Source organism: Galeopterus variegatus, unplaced genomic scaffold, assembly GCF_000696425.1.
Source record: "Galeopterus variegatus unplaced genomic scaffold, G_variegatus-3.0.2 Scaffold50, whole genome shotgun sequence".
Classification (NCBI taxonomy): Eukaryota; Metazoa; Chordata; class Mammalia; order Dermoptera; family Cynocephalidae; genus Galeopterus; species Galeopterus variegatus.
Genome location: NW_007726161.1, coordinates 1,046,246 through 1,066,859, shown reverse-complemented (window position 1 = coordinate 1,066,859; position 20,614 = coordinate 1,046,246). Strand labels below are relative to the sequence as shown.

Genomic DNA, 20,614 nt, shown 5'->3' with positions numbered 1-20,614 from the left:
TCCCGCCCCCGCCGTGGCTGTGGCCGTGCGACATGGCAACGCCACCTCCCGCGCGTCCCCTCAGCCCAGCCGCACCTCACGCCGCGCCCGCTCCGCTCCGACCGCCAAGCGCGCCGCGTGCGCCGCGTCGTAAAAGGCGCCCCTGTGCGGCGCATGCGCCCGGGGACGAGGAGGCGGGGTTCGGAGGGGATTGACGTTTGACGATCGCTTTCCAGGTGCCCCGGGGTGAAGGTTGACTCTCAGTCCCAGAGATGGTCGCTGTTACTATCCCAGCTTCACAGATATGGAAACTGAGGGACGGAGAGGTTAAGCTGATATCCCGAGGAAACGGCGGGGCTGGGATTCGAATCCTCCTCCCCCGACGCTAAAGTCGGTGCTCTTGTCTTTGACTACCACGTTTCTCAGGGAGCTGGTGAGGAAAGGTGCGGAGTGATAAGGCCCTGGAGACAGAGAACACAACCTTATCACTGGCTGACACGTGCTCGCCCAGGCGTTGACAGCTCACAAAAACACTGTCCTAACCGCTTTCTTGAAAGCGTGCTTAGGGGTAGTGAGCCCGGCCTTTGTGGACGGCCTCACCTGGAGGCAAGGCCTGGGTCTGCTAGACGGTGGGAGATACTCTAGGTTATTTTCCCTATTCTGAGACCCTGCTCTCTGGTCTGTAAGGTGGGAAGAATAATATATGTTTCATAGGATCGCAGTGAGTATTAAACTAAACAATACAATTAAAGAACTCAGCACAATGTTGTAGACACCAGGTCGAAAAACAACAAAAACAGAACTCAGCACAATGGCTGATAGGTAGGCCCTTCGATAGCTGTTGGCTATTACAATCACATCCAAGCGCTGCCATTTAATAGCTGTGTGGCCTTGGACAAGTGTCTTTACCTCTCTGAGACTCAGTTTGTGTACACAGAAGTCTAGATTTGTGCCTTTTCTTTAAAACTCAGAAGATGTGGCAACACTGGGCTCTGCCTTCCACCTGGAAACAGTCAAGTGGAGCTGTGTAAATAGCTCTCGTCCTCCTGTTCCCACCACTGCGCCCATTGTCTTATACCAAAACCCTGGTATTTGAGTTTGTGACCCCGAGATAAGAAAGTAGGTAGAGGGCTGGCCAGTTAGCTCAGTTGGTTAGACCGCAGTGTTGAAAACACCAAGGTCAAGGGTTCAGATCCCATACTGGCTAAGATTTCAGTTATCAGGAAGGATTTGCTGACCTCAAAATAGTTCTTAATTTGTGGCCCTAAAAGTTTCAGAAAAAGTTCAGCCCAAACTTTTTCCTTTAGTCCCACATTTAGAAGAAATGAAGGAAGGACACCACAATTTATTCACCTCTCGTATAACTTCGTATAATGTATGCTATACGAAGTTATTACGTGTTGTCAGCACCACGCTCTCCCAAGTGAGCTAACCGGCCATCCCTATATAGGGATCCAAACCCGTGGCCTCGGTCTTAATCAGCACCACACTCTCCTTAGTGAGTCACGGGCCGGCCCCCAGAGCAGTTTTTTCAAACGGCTGGTTGTGACCCATTAAAAGGTCTTAAAATCCGTTTCGAGGATTGTTTAAAATAAAAAAATACAATACAATTTAAAAAAACCAATGTAGCACACATTTTAAGTCTCAATGCAACTTTTGTTTCAGTCTTGGGTTTGTGTACTCAGGCTCAATGTAGAGTGTTTTTTAGATTATGGGTTGAGGTCAAAAGAATCGAAAGCCACTGTTTACAGTTGAGACGATTTTGTTTTCAGGGTGGAATGCTTGCTTACTCCATGGTGGTGAGGGAAAAGATAGAGGATGGAGAGCAAGAGTTTTAGGGTACTCTGCATATCCCCTACTCTTCACATCTGGCTCTAGAGGTCCCAAACAAGACTGGGTGAAATCTAAACCAAAATATCCATCTGTTTAAGTTCCATCCAGAAATATTTTGATGTCCTACTTCAACTAGTTGTGAAACAGGCAAGCTTCATTCTGGTTCAAAATAGATCAATGTCATGACTTATTCTTCCTTTCACATCACAGTTTCAAGCAAGGGGCCTGGCAGGTGGTAAATGCTCAGTAAATGTTTGCTTAATTGAATAATACACTCAGTAGCTTTCTTTGGAAAGACCTTGTCTCATTGGAGAACCAACACAGGCCTTACCCAGGACATCTACTCACGTTGACTTCTTGCCTGTCATCTCCATCATTGCCATCCTTCAATAATTCACTGAGTCTTATGTGCCAGGCATTGTGCCAAGAACGTTATGTATTTCATCTCAATTATTTGTCACATGAACTTTAAGAGATGGGCACTTCTTTTCTGAATCTTCTTGTTAAAAAAAGAGGTGGAGAGATAGGTACTGTTACCTAATGTTATCTCCAATTTGAAGATGAGGAAAACTGAGAATGAAAGAGGTGAATTTACTTACCTAAGACCAGATAAGGTTAGGAAGTAACCAGGTGTTGAGCACATCCACTTGTGTTCCTGAAACACATCCTCCCATAGTTTCCTGGGGGGGGGCAAGGTGCACATGAAGTTAATATGTTGTATCAATCAGCTTATGCTGTGTAACAAATCACCCTAAAACTCAATAGCTTTGGGTTTTGGGGGGCGCTGACCAGTATGGGGATCTAAACCTGTGACCATGGTGTTACAAGGCTGCACTCTAGCCAACTGAGCTAAGCAGCCAGCCCTTAAAACTTAATAGCTTTAAACAACAAACATTTATTATTATTTCTCATGACTCTGTGGATTAGCTGGGCAGTTCTTTTCTGGGCCAGTTTGGCTTGGGCTGGACAGTTTGGAATGGCCTCCCTCACATGTCTGGTTGATAGTGGCTCTCAGATGGGGTGATGGGGCCACATGTCTCTAGCTGACTAACCAAGTTTAGTTACATGGTGACAGTCACAGAGTTCCCAGGAGCAGGAGAGCAAGACCCAATTGCACAAGCACTTTTTAACCCTTGGGCTCCGTAATTTTTCTGTAATGTCCCATCAGCCAAAACAAGTTTCATGGCCAAATCCAAATTCAAGGCCGGCCCGTGGCTCACTTGGTAGAGTGCAGTGCTGATAACACCAAGGCCACGGGTTCGGATCCTATATAGGGATGGCCGGTTTGCTCACTGGCTGAGTGTGGTGCTGACAACACCAAGCCAAGGGTTGAGATCCCCTTACCGGTCATCTTTAAAAAAAAAAAAAAACAAAACAAATTCAAGGGTAGAGAGATAGACTTCAGCTCTTGACTGGAAAAGCTACAAAATACTGTGGCTCCTTCCCTCTCTTCCTCCCCAGTGTACCTGTATTAGTTATCATTTGTTTTATGACAAATTACCCCCAAACTTAATGGCTTAAAATGACATTTATTATCTTCTAGTTTCTGTGAGTCTGGAATTTGGGAGTTGCTTAGCTGTGTGGTTGGCTTGGGGTTTCTCATGAGCTTGAAGTCATCCGAAGGCTTGACTGGGGCTGGAAGATCCATGTCCAAGATGATGCACTCACAAGGCTGGTAAATTGGTGCAGGCTGTTGCCATATGGACCTCTCCGTAGGACTGTTTGAATGTCCTCAGGATATGGCAGCTAGCTTTCACCAGAGCAAGTAATCCAAGAGAGAGCAAGGTAGAAACCACAATGTCTTTTATGACTTAGCCTTAGAAGTCACGTACTGTTAATTCTGTAGTATCCTGTGGTTCCACAGTTCAGCCACATTCAGTGTGTGAGGGGACTGCATAAGGGTGCAAAAACCAGGAGGCAGAAATCATCAGATGCCATCTTAGAGCCTGGCTACCACACTACCACACGTGTTAAGTGACACCAAAATTGTCTTTATTCTGTTCTTATATCTAATTGGTAATTTGGCTGTGGATAGGATTTCTTCATAATTTTGAAAATATTGTTCTTTTTTCTTCAAGTTTTGAGAAATACAATGCTGTTCTGATTCCTTATTCTTTATATGAGTTTCCCTTCCCTTTTCTGGAAGCTTTTAAGATCTTCTCTTGGTCCCTGGTATTCTAGAATGTAATGATGTTGTGCTTTGTTGTGGGCTTTTTTGCCATTCATTGTGCTTGATACCTGATGGACCTTTCAATTTTGAAACCCTAGAAGAGAGTGTGAGTATACAGGATAGGACATCTGCATACATGTGCTCAAGGCCCCTTGCCAGGCAAACAGATGTCGGGAATATGAAAAGAAGGAGTTGCGATCCTGCTCTGTCCTTTCCACTACCTTCTAGTGCAGAGCTCTGAGAAGCTCCAAAATGTGAATGGGGCCTTCCAGGTCATTGTGAAGGTTTATTTATCAACGCGGAATAGACTGTATTTCATTTAACAGTTCATTAGCTTCATTTATAACTTTCAAGTATGCCTCCATCTGTACTCCTGCCCCAGTCCCACAAATATTATGTATGGGCTGCTAGGCAAGTTGCTTAACTTTGGGCCTCAGATTTATCTTATATAAAATGGAAATAATAAAAAGTACATATTTTGTACAGTTTTATTATGACAGTACACATTGAGCATCCCTAATCTGAAAATCCAAAATTCAAAATGCTGCACTCTCGGGCCGGCCTGTGGCTCACTCGGGAGAGTGCGGTGCTGATAACACCAAGGCCACGGGTTCGGATCCCATATAGGGATGGCCGGTTAGCTCACTGGGTGAGCGTGGTGCTGACAACACCAAGTCAAGGGTTAAGATCCCCTTACCAGTCATCTTTAAAAAAAAAAAAAAAAATGCTGCACTCTAAAACTTTTTGAGCACTGACACAGCACCACGACTGGAAAATTCTATACTTGATTTCATGTGTCAGGTTGTAGTCAAAACTTTGTTTCATACACAAAATTACTATTTTTTATTAAATTTTTAAATTTATTATTAGCAATTCATTCTTACAAATTGTGATATTTCTTTATGCCCTTTACCTGATCTGTCACTTCCCCAAAACCCTCCCTCCCTCCGCCATACCTCTATTATTCTTAGGTTTGTTCTCTCCTTCTGAAAGTTCAACATATTGTTGTGGTCTTTTCTTTCTTTCTTTCCTTTATTCCTTCCTTCTTCCCTCTTTCCCTCCCCTCTTCCTCCCTCCCTCCCTCCCTCCCTCCTTTCCTTCCTAGCAGCCAGTTATGAGTGAGAACATGCATACACAAAATTATTTAAAATATTGTATGAAATCAACTTCAGGCTATGTGTATGAGGTGTATATGAAACATAAATGAATTTCGTGTTTAGACTTGCATCCCATCCCAAAGATAATCTCATTATGTACTGTATATGCAAATATTCCAAAATCCAAAAAAAATCCAAAATGCAAAACCCCTCTCTGTTCCCAAACATTTCGGGTAAATGATACTTAATCTGTAATATTAGATAACACATGAAAAGTGTTTGGTACAGCATCTGGTCCATAGGAAAAGGCGATATTACAGTGACTGTCACTATTAGCAAAAGCAAGACTGTCAACTCAGCGCCCCCATCTGGTTGGGTAGGAAACTGCAGTTGCTAAGGGCACGGGATTTGGTAGGAGCCCTCCAGGGTTGCAGGATACCTTAGCTGTGATTTGGGAATAATGTCTTGTGCTTCTGCTTATTGCCCCCTCTCTTGCACTCCTGTGTTGTAGGAATGACTGAGGACAAATGAGAATTCTCACTGACTTTTAGGACTACCCTGGAACAGGTAGGAAAAGCTTCCAAGTTTTCTTTCTCCTATTTTCCAGGCTCCATATGTAAATACTTTAGTAGCTCAAGGGTTGCTGAATTTGTATCTATCTTCCACTCTCTCATGTCTAGATTAGGCTGGGAGAAATGAACTGTTAATTGTTTTCTGTTATTTTTTTTAATGCTTCTTTGTGGCCAAATGAGAGTTTAGTAATAACAGCTAACAACCATATGGTACTAATGATGTGCCAAGTACTGTCCTAAGGGATTTACTTATATTATTTTTTAATCTTCATAATTGAGGGTATTCTATTATTATTCTCATTTTATAGATGAGAAAACTGGAACACAGAGAGGCTAAGTAACTTGCCCAAGGTCACAAAAGTGGTTAGTCATGGAACTAGGATTTGAACCTAAGCAATCAGCCTCAGAGTCCGTGTTCAGTAACCACACTGAACCTCCTCCAAATATTAATTAACATGTATTTTGGAGGTTGCTTTGTTTTTGTTTTTTTGGTTTGGTGGCTGGCTGGTAAGGAGATCTGAACCCTTGACCTTGGTGTTATCAACACTGTGCTCTAACCAACTGAACTATAATTAACATTGACTGAGTACTTCCTATATGCTAGGCTGAGACCCCCAGAGCTCAGGCTCTTAATCACCATGCTGCACTTACCAGCTGTTATCTTGGACAAGGCATTTTCCTCAGAGATTCAGTTATAACAATAACCCTTGGGCCGGCCCATGGCTCACTCGGGAGAGTGTAGTGCTGATAACACCAAGGCCCCGGGTTCGGATCCCATATAGGGATGGCCGGTTAGCTCACTGGGTGAGCGTGGTGCTGACAACACCAAGTCAAGGGTTAAGATCCCCTTACCGGTTATCTTTAAAAAAAAAAAACAAAACACAATAACCCTTTATTAAATGCCTGTTCCGTGCTTGGTGCCTCTCCTAATTGATCTTCATCATCCTGGCTAACTTGTCCTGAGCTCTTTCTGTGTGCCAGGCAGGCACTGTTCTAAGCACATTACAAGTTTTAACTCATCAAATCATGATATGGGAGCTCTGCAAGGTTGATATATTTTCCTCATTTCTGGAAGAAGAAACTGAGGCAAAGAGAGGTGAAGTGACTTGATCGAGGGCACACAGCGAGGAAATGTGGGATTCAAAGCTAGGTCTACCTCCATAGCCTGTGCACTGAGCTGCGCTGCTCTCCAGCTTTGTGGGTCACCTAAAGCCCAGGCTGCCATGATTGCCTCTGGAGTCTCTGGTGCTGTTAGCAAATATTTCCATTTCTCTGTGTCCAGGCATATGGATGGATTGTACTTCCTTTCCCCCTTGAATTTAGATGTGGTCAATGAAATATGACGGAAATGACAGTGTAACTCTGGGTATAGCTCACGGGCTGGTGGAGCATTCTTCACTTGCCTCAAAAATCTTAAAAGCATGAGGATGGGGCCTCCCTTTGCCTGGACCCCTGAGTGAGGATGATGTAAAGCAGATCCCCTTCAGACCCACAATGGACATGCAGTAAAACCTTCATTGTTTCAAGCCACTGAGATTTGGGTTGTTACTATGATATAACCAAGCCCAGGGTTTCTCAACCTTGACTCTATCTACATTTTGGGCCGGATGATTCTTTTTTGTGGAGGACTGTCCTGTGCACTGTAGAATGCTTAGCAGCTTCCCTTGCCTCTGCCCACTAGATGCCCATGGCACCCCCACAGCAGTGACAACCAAAAATGTCCGCAGACATTGCCAAGTGTCTTACTGGGGGCAAAATCATATCTAGTTGAGATCTACTACCCTAGCCTATTCTAATAGAGTCTGATTGTCCTTCCAGTCCTAAACAAACCCTACCTGGGCTTGATTTTTTATTTGTTTTAATAATGAGCTGTTGGACTCTGCTGATATTTAGAACAGTCACATCAATATTCATAAATAAGATTGGTTTGTAATTTTCTTTTTTGGTACAATCTTTATCCAGTTTTAATGTCAATGTTATACTAGCTTCAATAGCATTTTTCTTCTCTTTCTTTGCTTTGGAATAGTAAATAGAATTGGTATTATCTGATCGTTAAAGGTTAAAAGAATTCCTCTATGACACCATCTTGGGCATGGAGCTTTCTTAAGAGGGAGGCTCAACAACTGCTTTATCTCTTCCTTAACAGACTAATTACCAATTCCATAGGGGTCAATTCTATACGGGTCAATTTTGGTAAGTGGTATTTTTCTAGAAAATTATCTACTTTATATAGGTTTTCTGATATATTGCATATGGTTGTGGCACAGGGTTTTAAAAACTGGGAAAATGTACACAGAAGTCTAGATTTGTGCCTTTTCTTTAAAACTCAGAAGATGTGGCAACACTGGGCTCTGCCTTCCACCTGGAAACAGTCAAGTGGAGCTGTGTAAATAGCTCTCGTCCTCCTGTTCCCACCACTGCGCCCATTGTCTTATACCAAAACCCTGGTATTTGAGTTTGTGACCCCGAGATAAGAAAGTAGGTAGAGGGCTGGCCAGTTAGCTCAGTTGGTTAGACCGCAGTGTTGAAAACACCAAGGTCAAGGGTTCAGATCCCATACTGGCTAAGATTTCAGTTATCAGGAAGGATTTGCTGACCTCAAAATAGTTCTTAATTTGTGGCCCTAAAAGTTTCAGAAAAAGTTCAGCCCAAACTTTTTCCTTTAGTCCCACATTTAGAAGAAATGAAGGAAGGACACCACAATTTATTCACCTCCCCTTCTCTCAGTGAATCCTTATAAGAATTCCTATGGGGTGTCAGTATCCTCACTTTACAGATGAAGAAACTGAGGCTCAGAGAAGTGTGGTGAGTGGTGGAGCCAGGATTTGAACTCACTTCAAAGGTCATGCATGATTTGGAAAAGATAAATAAATACATAAATGCATAAATAAGTTTTTAAAAAAAGGTCATACATGGTTTTTCTACTACACTAGGCATGCCCAAACCAGGTTGCTCATCAAACTTATTGGGAGAGGCCTACAAAAGAGTATTCATTTCCAGATTCTACTTCTGACCTGTTTAACCAGTTTCTGCAGTGAGGCCCAGAAATCCATATATTTTTTTTTTTTCCTTTTTGTCTTTGTTCGTGTCCGGCAACAGATCGCAACCCTCAGTGTCACGCCCGTTCCGGACCGGGACCGGCAACAGGATCGCAACCCTCAGTGTTGCTCCCACACCTCGCTCAGCCAGTGAGCGGGAACCGGTCTGTATGTGGGATCCGAACCCTCGGCAGGAGCGCCACCGCGCTCCCAAGCGGTGCACTGTAGCAGTGCGCCACCGGGCTGGCCCCAGAAATCCATAATTTAAAAAAATTATTTGTGCAGTTATTTGGTTACTGTATCCCCCACTAGATGAAAGCTGCATGAAGCAAGGGCCATGTCTGTCTTATTCAGTGACACAGAGTGGGGGACAACACAGTATTTGCTGAGTGACTAAATGTACAAGCTTCCTAGCCCTGACCCATGGACTAGCTGTGAAGAGCTATTACACTTTGTAGCAAATTCTCTGGAGTAGTTCTCAAACTTCAGTGTACATTTAAAGAATTACTTGGTGTCTTAGTCTGTTTGGGCTGCTATAGCAAACTACCATAGACTAGGTGCTTAAATAGCAAACATTTCTCACAGTTCTAGAGGCTGGTAGTCCAAGATCAAGGCACCTGCGTCTGGCGAGGGCCCTCTTCTCATTCTATCTTCTCACAGTGGAGAGCAGAGAACAAGAAGAGGGAACTCATTTCCTTTATAAGGGAGAATCCCATTCATGAAGCCTCCACCCCCATGCCCTATTTACCTCCAAAGGCCTCACCTCCTAATACCTTTGCACTGGGGCTTAGGATTTCAACATAGAAATTCTGGAGGAACATATTTAGTCCATAACAATTGGGTTGCTTATTTTTTTAAAAAATGCATACTCTGGGACCCCAACCCCAGAGATTCTATGCTTGAGAAACACAGGTATAACTATATAATTTTTTTTTTTTTTTTTTTTTTTAAGATGACCGGTAAGGGGATCTTAACCCTCGACTTGGTGTTGTCAGCACCACGCTCAGCCAGTGAGCGAACCGGCCATCCCTATATGGGATCCGAACCCGTGGCCTTGGTGTTAGCAGCACTGCACTCTACCGAGTGAGCCACAGGCCGGCCCTAACTATATAAAATTTTGATGGCTGGAACTTTCCTTTGTCTTTGAACATAGTTGAGACAGTAGCCATCACAGAAAGCAAAGTCCAGGGGCCTCTGAAGATAAACCGTTTCACTGTTGAGCCAAATAACCAGGGAGAGACTCAAGCGGATGGGAAATCCTGTAATGGGGACATTTATCAATGTGATAAGCCAGGTACAGGATTCTGCTGGGCATCAGGTACATGCAGTAGACAGAAGAAATCATTCTTAGAAATGACTATGGCCTTGGCCCAGGCATCTTTTGCATTGGGGGGTCAACTTTGCTTCAGAAGCTTAACTGGGTATGTGTATTTGTATGTGAACTGGTAAATGTGACTAAGAGCATGTGCTTTGGAGTCAGGCCAGCACACAGTACCACTGCTCACTGACTGTGACCTTGGGCAAGTCCTTAATCTCTGTGCTTCAGTTTTCTCATTTTTTTTTTCCTTTCAATTTTTATTCACTTAGCTCCTACTACGTACATAAAAGATGCTTGATAATTGTTAAATGAAGAGAAATATTCAGAAATTCAGAAGTCACTCTAGCACTCTAAAAAACACTACTCAATCATGAAGGCAGTGAAATATCATGGAAAGAACACTGGATTGGGAATCAGAGGAATAAGGTTCTGGCCTCGGTTGCCTTTTTTTTCAGCATCACTTTCCTTACCTGTCGCAGACTACAGACAGGCATCCATGTGACTCTCCACCTATTTTTACTTCAAGTCCCTTCTGTCTGCTTCTAATTTTCACTTTCTCACTGCACTACCTAAAGACCTCTCCCTGTAGACACAATTTATACCACAAAGGAGCCTGATGCTTTTCTGACTTTACTTTGCAGCAGAGCAAGGCCACGGAATGAAGGGATGGTAGGGCTAACAAGTTCAGAGGCTACAAGCCCAGCTCCCCTCCATCCTGCTACTGACATCTATTGGGGGTGGGGGTGGGGGAGTGACTGCCAGAGAAAAAAGGGGCCTCTACCAGATCTGAGAGTGCCATGCATCAGACCTACTGAAGTCATCCAAACCAATCATCCATACAACCCAAAGCTTACTGTACATTAGTGTTCACTTATTAGTTTGATTGGTCTTTTCCAATTTTTTTTCCTTTCAATTTTTATTCACTTAGCTCCTACTACGTACATAAAAGATGCTCGATAATTGTTAAATGAAGAGAAAATATTCAGAAATTCAGAAGTCACTCTAGTACTCTAAAAAACATACATAAATCATCATGCTTCCCGCTTCTCCATTCTTGGCCCCACCTCTGCTCACATCACAGGCCCCTAAATGTTCATGTGAACAAGAACTCGAGTACAGTATGACATGGTCTGTGACTAATGCAAATGTCCACTCCACTAAGAAGCCATCTTTTAAAGCTAGTACTAGTCCTCAGCCTAAAAACACCCTAGCGGATCTTCAGCTTCATTTGAGGATATACCACGGTGATGATGCCTGCTATAGAAGACAAAAGACCTCCAAGTCCAACGACGCCAGGATTGGACTTATAGATCCCCAGCTGGTCCAAAGGGTTCAGGATATCACAGAAGTTCTTCACTGTGTCCAGGAGCAAGGGAGGATGCTGCTTCAGAGATTGGAATAAGAGAAGGAGAAAGGACTGGAGCCATTCTGGTTCCTCATCAGCCACACTGTGCCCAAGAGGATCCTGGGATTTCTCCCTCTTTGCCCTGTCATGTGCAATCCGTTCCATCTGCAGGGAGATTTCATAACGAAAAAAGACAAAAAAAAAAAAGAAAGAAAGAAAGAAAAAAGAAACCCAACATCCATTAAGGCCCAGCCCAAGGATTAAGATCTCTGCCTGTTGGCTAATGTTAGGCATAAGCGGGGTACCAGGTCAGTGGCATGAATGCTCTGCTCAGTCACCTGTACAGCATGTACCACATTGCCTAGTCTGAAACATTTACGACCAGTGCTCACACTGGACTCCAGTTTCTTGAGCTTCATTACCACCTTCTCTTTGCCAGCTTTAGGCTCTAACAAATACCTAAGCAACATGCATGTGTATTGAGTGGCTCTGAAGAGTCGGTCCCCGCCCTGGGTCTGGTTGGTGAAGCGGGTGAAGGCGTCCATGGCGTCCATGGCGCCCAGCCCAAGGCCACGTGTGACACCGTTCTCTCTGTGTCCTCTGGGGCGCTGGTGGGCCTCCGGGGAGGGTCGGTATCAGAGCACAGGCCAGGCTGCTCGGACTAGGGCTCTCCAGCCCCCATGGGGGCGAGCCAGTTTTCTCATTTTTAAAACGGGGCCATGACTACCTACCTCGCAGGATCATTGTGATAACCAAGACAGTGTATACAAGTCAGAATGGTGCCTGGCACCTAGTAGGTGCATAATCAGTAAGGTCAGTTACTCTTCCCGGACTGGGAGCGCCAGACTTAACTGTGTGCTACTCTGTATCCCACGGTATAATACAGGTCCTGGCTCAGCAAATGTTGAATTAATGAATAGGGGACAAAGGACTGACTTACGAACTCCAGGTAAAATCAGCCACCAAATATTACTATCCATAATTAACTTGAATACGTATTAATTTCTAACAGTGAGAACTAGATCCAGTAAAGAATTGAGAAAAATAAATCCAGACCATATACCAAGAATGCCCTCTTTAAGAGAGGAGGGATAATGAACCTGTGTTGCTGGAGACGTTGCAGGAGACGTTGCAGGCTTGATGTAAGGTCCAAACCACTTGATGTATGCATGGGTTGGTTGCTCCATTAGCAGATGCTGAAACTCCTGCAGCTCAGCCAGGACCAACACAGCAGGTTCTTGTTAGGTCCCTGCTGACAGGATCTTTCTGCATTAGTGTTCTTTATGCCCTCATTAGGATGCCAGTGAAGAGACCTACCTGGGCCCTTCACACCCACAAGGAGAGACTAAAAGTTGGATTGGCACAAACCTTACAGTCAAAGAATCTGGGTTTCCAGTCCTTCCTTTTGCCACTTACTAGCCATGTGCCTTGGCTATGTTATTTCACCCCACTGAGCTGTAGTTTCTAACAGTAAAATGGGATTCATACCACAGTCTCAGGGTTCCAAGTATAATAAAGGACAATGCCTGGTCCCAGCAAGTGCTTGTTATATCTGAGTTCTCTCCCTTTGCTCTCAGGGTTCTATCCCCCTGAAATTCCCCTTTCCTAGTCCTGCTACACTATCAACAGAAACCCAACATCCTGGCCAGCCCATGGCTCACTTGGGAGAGTGCGGTGCTGATAACACCAAGGCCACGGGTTCGGATCCTATATAGGGATGGCCAGTTAGCTCACTTGGGAGAGTGTGGTGCTGACAACACCAAGTCAAGGGTTAAGATCCCCTTACCGGTCATCTTAAAAAAAAAAAAAAGAGGGCCAACCCCGTGGCTCACGGGTTCGGATCCTATATAGGAATGGCCGGTGCGCTCACTGGCTGAGCGCGGTGCGGCCGATACCACGCCAAGGGTTGCGATCCCCCTACCGATCACGAAAAAAGACAAAAAAAAAAAAGAAAGAAAGAAAGAAAAAAGAAACCCAACATCCATTAAGGCCCAGCCCAAGGATTAAGATCTCTGCCTCACAACATAAGAACCAGCCATTTGTAGCCAACTTTTATTCTCTAACAAAACAAGGAAGAAAAGAAGAAAGACGCAGGTATGTGTTTTGGTTTTTATTTAGACATGGAATTTTCCTTTTCATATAACTTATCTAATTAAAATATTCATCTTGGTAGTTACCACAAAAAAGTAACATAGAAAATTGTATTTACATTTTGGGACCAAAATACAAATGAGGAGCAGGATGACACCTTGCTCCTTTCCCTCCCACTTCCCAGAAAGAAAAAGCCCCAAAGCAACTGCTTATTACACCAAGGATCACAAAAGGGTGATTTGTAATCAGTAATTCATATGTAGTGTAGAACAGAAAAAAATTGCACAAGTTGTCACAAATGAGACCAAAGGTTCAACATCATCCTATGTCTGCTCTGCAGCCATTTCAATAAGCTGGGTGAGGAGGTCATTTAAAAATTCGGTTCTTCCTCTCCTCCCTTTACTCTTCTCAAGTCACATCCCTGATGCAGACACTCTTGAAGGCGGAGGGGAAAGATCTGGCTCTATGCAAACAGGGTTCATCAAAAATCTTTATGTGCCAAAAATGGATACTGATATTGGGATGAACAAATATGTGTCCTTTCTTCCCTTCCTGCCTAAAGACTCTAAGGGAAATTAACTCATACACAACTGAATCTGAAATATGAAAAATTGGTTTCAAATGACAAAGACTTGAACACACAGCTAAGACACAAATTCAAGATGGCGGACACCTAGAGAAAACTATCCTAAGTACCAAATATCTGGCACCCAACCTAAATGTTCATTTGGTTTCAGGTAAGAGGCTTCCTAATATTAGATTTGGGGAGCAGGCTAGAGGACAGGGGTGGAATGGTAATACGAGTGATCGAGAGAAAGAATGCTTTACCCAATTCAAAAATACAGCAAATTAAAACAGCAGTATTTGTGTCCTATTGCAACAGGCACCCTGCACAGCAACACACACTGAACAGTGTACAGCTTTTGCTGCACAGATGTCCTGCATTGCTCTGGAATCCAAAGTTAGCCTGAGGTTTTCAGGATGGTTAAAAACAGTGGGCTCCATTTTATGAGAGAGCTTGTCAAGGGGACTGACTGCCAAGCTCAGGCTGTCACACTAACCATCTCCTCAGTCTGCTGGGTTTCTTAAGGATGGGCATCTCAAATTTATAGCATCTACTTCCACCTGGGTTATAACCAAGTGGGTTACTACTAGAGCTGTGTTCTTTGACAGCCAAAAGGGGGGCTGACACTGCCCTCTGTCTGAGTTCTTTTCTGGTTTGTTTTTTGTTTTCTTGGCAGCTGGCTGGTACAGGGACCTAAACCCTTGACCTTGTTATAACACCGTGCTCTAACCAACTGAGCCAACCAGCCAGCCCTCTCCGAATTCTGATCTTGTTCCTATGTCAACTGGAAAATGAGAGCCTCCCATCCCAACTTGATGGATGCCCATTCAATTTTCCCCCATCCTCATGCTGCAGCACAGAAACGTTCCCTAAGTTAGCCCTTCCCTGAAAATTCTGGCTTAAACACTCAAAAGGTAGGGGTAGCTTCAGCTGCCAAGTTCTCTACCAAACACAGCAAAGTATTGTGCTCTTCCAATCGCATGATCTTACCTTTTAAAGAAAAGGCAAACACAAAACCAACTTCCAACACAGCATTACAACTTTTAAAATCATTCATCTCTAATAGCAATTCATAAGAACAAGAGATTAAAGTGCTGGATTTTAAAACTCTACAAAGTCATATTTGGGGCTATGAAAAGACTTGCCATGTCTGTGTTTTTCCTCCATGCTGGTGGAAAGAAGGAAAGACAGGGAAGGGGAAACACCCGAAAATTATGAGTGAGAAATGGCAAATTGTAAAAATGCTGGGTTCTGTGCAAATTGATCTCCCAAGGTTCTGTGTTCTATAGTGAGCCTTCAGGGGAAAAAAAAAAAGCAGGATAGGGGAAAAACAAGACTTCTATGAATAACCTCCCTTAATAAAGACTGTTTAATGAGGAAGAAAGAAATATACCTGCACAGGAACTCAGAGCAACACTGAGAAGGGTCTCAGAGTTGAGGAGTCCACCTGAACACGTCCTATGTTCACGCTGAGGCTCCCTCTAGGACAGGCAGTCTGGCACTCACTCCTCACCCTATGTGCAGCAGGCACCACACAGGCTCAGGGAACGCCCAGTTCTCCCTCTGGACCAGAGTCCATTCAGGAGAGCTGAACTGAGACCAGGGAATGGCTTTCATCTAACTTTAATAAAGGACCCAGAAAATAAAAGGCTAAGTGTGTGGTAGAGGACAAAAAACAAAAAACAAAAAAACCTGGGGGGCAATATAAATACAATCTGGGGGCAATATTTATTAATTAAAACTATGTCTTATAGTTTACAAAGATGCTAATTAACAACAAAAGTATAATTGACCTTAAAATCCTCAGTGAGACTGAGGCTTCACATCTTCTTCAGAATTCTGAAGTGTGCTCCAGGCAGGGGCAGGGGCTGTGGCACGCAGGTTCGCGGGGGAAACACCAGCAAACTGTGCAGGATTCAGAGATCAAAAGTTTCCATAAAGCAAAAAATTCCAGTCTCCTTTGGAAGTTCCATTCCACAACTCCCATTGTCTTTGTATTCCTGCCACCCCCAATTCCATCTCCAAAGCAAGTCCTCAGTTTATCGTCGGGAGAATCTATTCTTGAAAGCTTTAATCGTCTTGGCCATCATCGGGGCAATCTCTGTGAAAAGAGAAATGAGGCAGTTGTTCCAGAGCTGTGGTAGCTTAGAAGCACACCACCAGTGGTTTGCAGTCAAAGCCAAGCCTTGCTATTCTTTGCAATAAAAGCCACAGCACAGAACAAACACTTTCTGAGGACCTGTCAGGCACATAACACTATCTCTAATTCTAACTACCTGCACCGAGGCTCAGAGGCTGACCAACTTGCCCATGGTTGGACAGTAAGTGGCAGAACTGGAATTCAATCCTTGTGAGACTCTAAAGGCAATACTTAGCCATAATTTAGCTCAGCCTTATGCTTATAATACCAATGTCAAGGGTGTGGATCTCCATACTGGCCAGCTGCCAACCCCCCCCCCGAAAAATACCTCCAAAACTACAACTCTTCTGCCCTACAAATATCCAAACCAATAAACAGCACCCCTACCTCCCAATCTGCCCAGTGTAGCAACAAGTCTCAGATGAGCTGTGCAAATACCACATAAGGAGGGCTAGCTTGCCTCTTGACTGATTAACCTGAGCACAGCTAAAGCTTAAGTCAGGAATGGCACCCCCCATGGGCCCTGCAATGAATACAGAATACTTTTCTTACCTCTTTAGGATACTGGGGATAGACTACAGTAATAAAGTTAATAAAATTAAAAATAGACCCAACTCGATATAAAGAATAGATATTTGGAAGCTAGAGTTATAAGGCTATAAAACCTCAGTAAGATGGACTGTTATTTAGCTATTAATAATAATTATGAACCCTGTGTTTACATCTGTGCCTAGAGAAACAGGTTTATATATAGGCGAAAAAAACAGAGTGCCAAAATGAATATTCACTATGATCATTATTTACATGTGCACTATGGACAAAGCAGGGAAAAGGAGGGACTGACATTCAGACCGGCTATGTGCAAAGCATCATACGCACACTGTATCCAATGCACAAAACGTAGTACAGTGGCAATGACATTAAAGGGGTTCAGAAACTAGTTTTGAAATATCTGAACAGGAACTCAAGTTACTTACTCTTCACAGTCGGTTTCCTAGGATCATAGGAAACAGTGCTGCTGACCACCGGTGCCAAATGGGCACTGCTGGTGCTTGGGCCATCATAGGCCGGCTCCTCGGGGCTGGGGTTAAAGCTGTTGCTGCTGCCACTGCTGGCAGGAGCATGGCTGCTTCCTGTGGGGTACGGGGCTGGCTTAATCCTGTAACACCGAACAAAGCCGGTTAGCCTGAGCATGAGAAATCTGCCCTCAGCAGGAACAGCCTGAAGCTGGCCAGTTTGAGGGCAACTCATTTGGTGGCTTTGACTAGGGGACCCTAGCACCCTGGATTCTGATGGTGGCTCAGAGATGACTGCATCCATCTTTCAGAATGAATGACAATCTCAACTAATCTTTCACTGTTGAGGTGTCAGTCTGTGTATGGAAAATGCTACTGTGGCTTAGACTAAATGATTTAGTTATCACAAAAATGTTTTGTTTAAACGGGGAAACGGAAAGCATAAGAGAACATTTCCCATAAACCAGGCCTTCTCCATTAAATTTTGACCCCTCCACCCCCGAAAGGCAGGAATAATTACCAGCCCCACATTGCAATTTAGGAAACTGAGGCCCGAGGAGGTAAAATGTTGAGCTAGTCAAAGTCTGCCTCCAGAACCCACACTCTGCACTGCCTTGCTTTCACCCCCCCCAAAAGAGTCACATCCTGCCTCTATGGCTATCTCTTAGGGCTGATGACAAGCTCTTGGTTCTCTTCCCTGAGGAGGCAAAAACCAAGTAGGAGCAGAGGTCTTACCTGACTTTCTCAGGGACTGCTGCTCCTCCTGTTCCAAACTTCTCCTGCCTCCTTCGGACGTCACGAGGTGGCTTGGCCACAGAGTTGACAAAGGCCATCTTTGCTCTTCGGCCTGTGGAGAAATATGGAGATTAGCGTCTGCCTTCCTAAACAGAGATGCTACTGTTTAAATCTACAGGCTTTTCAAGTACCCACAAAGCTAAGGGATTATCAACACTGAAAACCCCACCATAGGGTAGCATGGGCTGTGGCTTCTGAAACACCCAACCCTGCCCACCTTCTGCAAATGCATGAGAGACCGATTCAGGGGCTAGTGGTCCTACATCAGCCAGGCCCACCAAGACCCTGCTGTCAACCAGAGCACCCCCAGCACCCCCTCACCGCCACTTTACCTTTGGGCTTATTGGCATGTGCAAATTGGATATTCTTCGTTAATACTCGTAGCCGCTGCTCTCGGGCATCCTGAAGCCGCAGGTACATTTCCCGCCATGACTCATATTCTTCTGGTCTTTCTTCCTTAAAGTCTCGGTGACAATGAACTTTCCATAATTGATCTGTTTCTTCAATTAATACCTGAAATCAGTACCAGGATACCATTTATATAAAAGCACTCTTACATTGCTTTTCCATCCTTTAATCACATAGGAGTGACCAGTTTCCTAATAATTTTTTGGTCTTCATAGTAGTAGTGTAATAAAAACACTACAATTCTAGGAAAGAAACAAGTCACTAAATTTAAAAAATGTTAAATGTAAGGCACTATACTAGTTACTTTTGGGTGGTTGTGAGAGAAAATGGCACAAAAGTTAGTTTAAGATCAGTCTTTTTCTTTAGAAAATCAGTAAATTATAGAGCTGGGATGAAGTCAAATCAGGCACTTCCCTGGCACCACACTGAACTGTAATGGCAAGGGGCCACCTAGGAAGATGGTTATGTTATAGATCTCTCAGAATTAAAGAGGGACAGCTAATTCAATCAAATGAATACATCCACATTATAAGAAGGATTTGGGGATAGATCCTGATGTCTTTAGGAGACACCCAGCCAATCTGTGCTCTTTTATATTCACCGGACACCTGAGTGTCAACACAAAAGTGCCATCGTCACCCTGGATCGCAGGTGCTCTGCTGCCAGAATTCTCCCCTGACTTTATGACGAGGCAAGCTCAAGGGAGGTACTGGATATATTTTTCACTACCTTTAAATCCCACCCTGATTCTAGCCCAAAAGGCCCACTTAAGATGCCTGAAGCAGGTGCTAAAAATATGCTTGTTAAAAGGCCCAGAGGCATGGGCCGGCCCATGGTTCACTTGGGAGAGCGTGGTGCTGACAACACCAAGTCAAGAGTTAAGATCCCCTTACTGGTCATCTATTTAAAAATAAATAAATTAATTAATTAATTAAATAAAGGCCCAGAGGCAAATCAAACATGCCCAGAACAGTGATCTGACCACCGGTCTGCCCTTCAGCCACAGCAGATTCACAAAGTTACTTCTGGAGACACAAGCCAGAAAACTGCCCTCTTCCCATCCAAACAGGATACTCACGTGATTATATTCCTCTATGCGATAGAGCTGATCAGGTGTACACCTCTCTAAAATGGGTTCAAGAACAGAATATGGGACTCCTCCTACTTCAAAGATTGCTGCAGAGAAATCAAAGGTGAAAGCATTGAATAGTGGCCAAGCCACCCAATGATAAGGTCCCAGTGCTATAATGAGCTTGAGAGCTAGAGAGAAGCATGTGACTTACAATCAATGTTATTTTTAAGTACTCGGATGCATTGCTGGTACAAAGTCATCATCTTGGGGAGATAGGCACACTTGGAACCAGAATACACCTGCATCTTGGAATTCATTCTGCGTCCAGTGAATCCAGCTTCTTCTTCTTCCTGGGGTGAAGAGAATGCTACAGGGCAAGAAAAACCAGAAAGGAAATTACAAAAGGCCCTAAATGATACAGTGGAAACTCTTCTTCCACCCCAGTCCTCAGCTCCCACTTCCCTTCCTCAAAGGCAATCAATGCTACCAGCTTCTTGTGGGTCCTTCTAAAGATTCTGTGCAAAAATAAGCAAATGTATCTTACTCCTCTTTTAACCAATCACTAACATACTACACATATCACTTTTTTCATTTACCATATTTGAGAGATCATTCCATGTCAGTATGTAAGAACTTTTCATGTTCTTTATAGTGGCACAGGATGCCACTGTGTGGATGAACCTTGATTTATCTGGTAGTCTCCTGCTGATGTACACTTACATGGCTTCTAATTCTTTTGCTATTAAAACTACACATTTTAAAGAGAAAAATCACATGTAATATATGTAGAATAAAGGGCTGCTAATAACAGCAACAGCCTAAGATTTACTGAACATTTACTATGTGACAAACCCCAAACTAAAAGCTTCACTGGCACTATCACTTCTGAATCCACTCAACCACCCCCTGAAGCAGATACCATTATTACTCCCATTTACAGAATATGAAACTGAGATCCAAAGAAATTAAAGTATTACCCAACGTCATATAACTTGTAGAAATCAGAGTTGGGATTCAAACCCAAGCCATCAAACTCCAGAGCCCACGCTCTTAGGAAATGCATCAAAAATATCATTTTATGGGCCGGCCCGGTGGCGCACTGCTACAGTGCGCTGCTTGGGAGCGCGGCAGCGCTCCCACCAAGGGTTCGGATCCCACATACAGACCGGTTCCCG

At 43.9% G+C, this 20,614-nt stretch overlaps 3 protein-coding genes across 5 annotated transcripts in view; all 3 read right to left on the bottom strand.

Annotated features, from left to right (window-relative positions):
- The window catches only part of PITHD1 (PITH (C-terminal proteasome-interacting domain of thioredoxin-like) domain containing 1), a 9,649-nt gene extending 9,552 nt beyond the window's left edge, over positions 1-97 (bottom strand). For both annotated transcript variants that reach the window (XM_008572979.1, XM_008572987.1), the window contains exon 1: positions 5-97. In XM_008572979.1, the coding sequence (XP_008571201.1) occupies positions 5-34 (30 nt within the window). In that variant the 5' untranslated portion in view covers positions 35-97. The remainder of the gene's footprint in view (positions 1-4) is intronic.
- Positions 98-10,896: 10,799 nt separating this feature from the next.
- On the bottom strand, positions 10,897-12,446 carry LOC103590673 (peroxisomal membrane protein 11A-like). The gene is made up of 2 exons (XM_008572969.1): positions 11,691-12,446; positions 10,897-11,625 (listed from the first exon to the last, which is right to left on the bottom strand). Exons 1-2 carry the CDS (start codon positions 11,904-11,906, stop codon positions 11,215-11,217), a joined length of 627 nt encoding a protein of 208 aa, XP_008571191.1. The 5' UTR covers positions 11,907-12,446; the 3' UTR covers positions 10,897-11,214.
- A 1,001-nt stretch (positions 12,447-13,447) lies between these two features.
- The window catches only part of TCEB3 (transcription elongation factor B (SIII), polypeptide 3 (110kDa, elongin A)), an 18,666-nt gene continuing 11,499 nt past the window's right edge, over positions 13,448-20,614 (bottom strand). The window contains exons 6-11 of one of the 2 annotated variants that reach the window (XM_008572960.1): positions 19,651-19,806; positions 19,446-19,543; positions 18,292-18,472; positions 17,900-18,011; positions 17,126-17,307; positions 13,448-16,109 (exon numbers count right to left, since the gene is read on the bottom strand). In XM_008572960.1, the coding sequence (XP_008571182.1) occupies positions 16,048-16,109; positions 17,126-17,307; positions 17,900-18,011; positions 18,292-18,472; positions 19,446-19,543; positions 19,651-19,806 (791 nt within the window). In that variant the 3' untranslated portion in view covers positions 13,448-16,047. The remainder of the gene's footprint in view (positions 16,110-17,125; positions 17,308-17,899; positions 18,012-18,291; positions 18,473-19,445; positions 19,544-19,650; positions 19,807-20,614) is intronic. The other variant, XM_008572953.1, reaches the window with a different exon arrangement.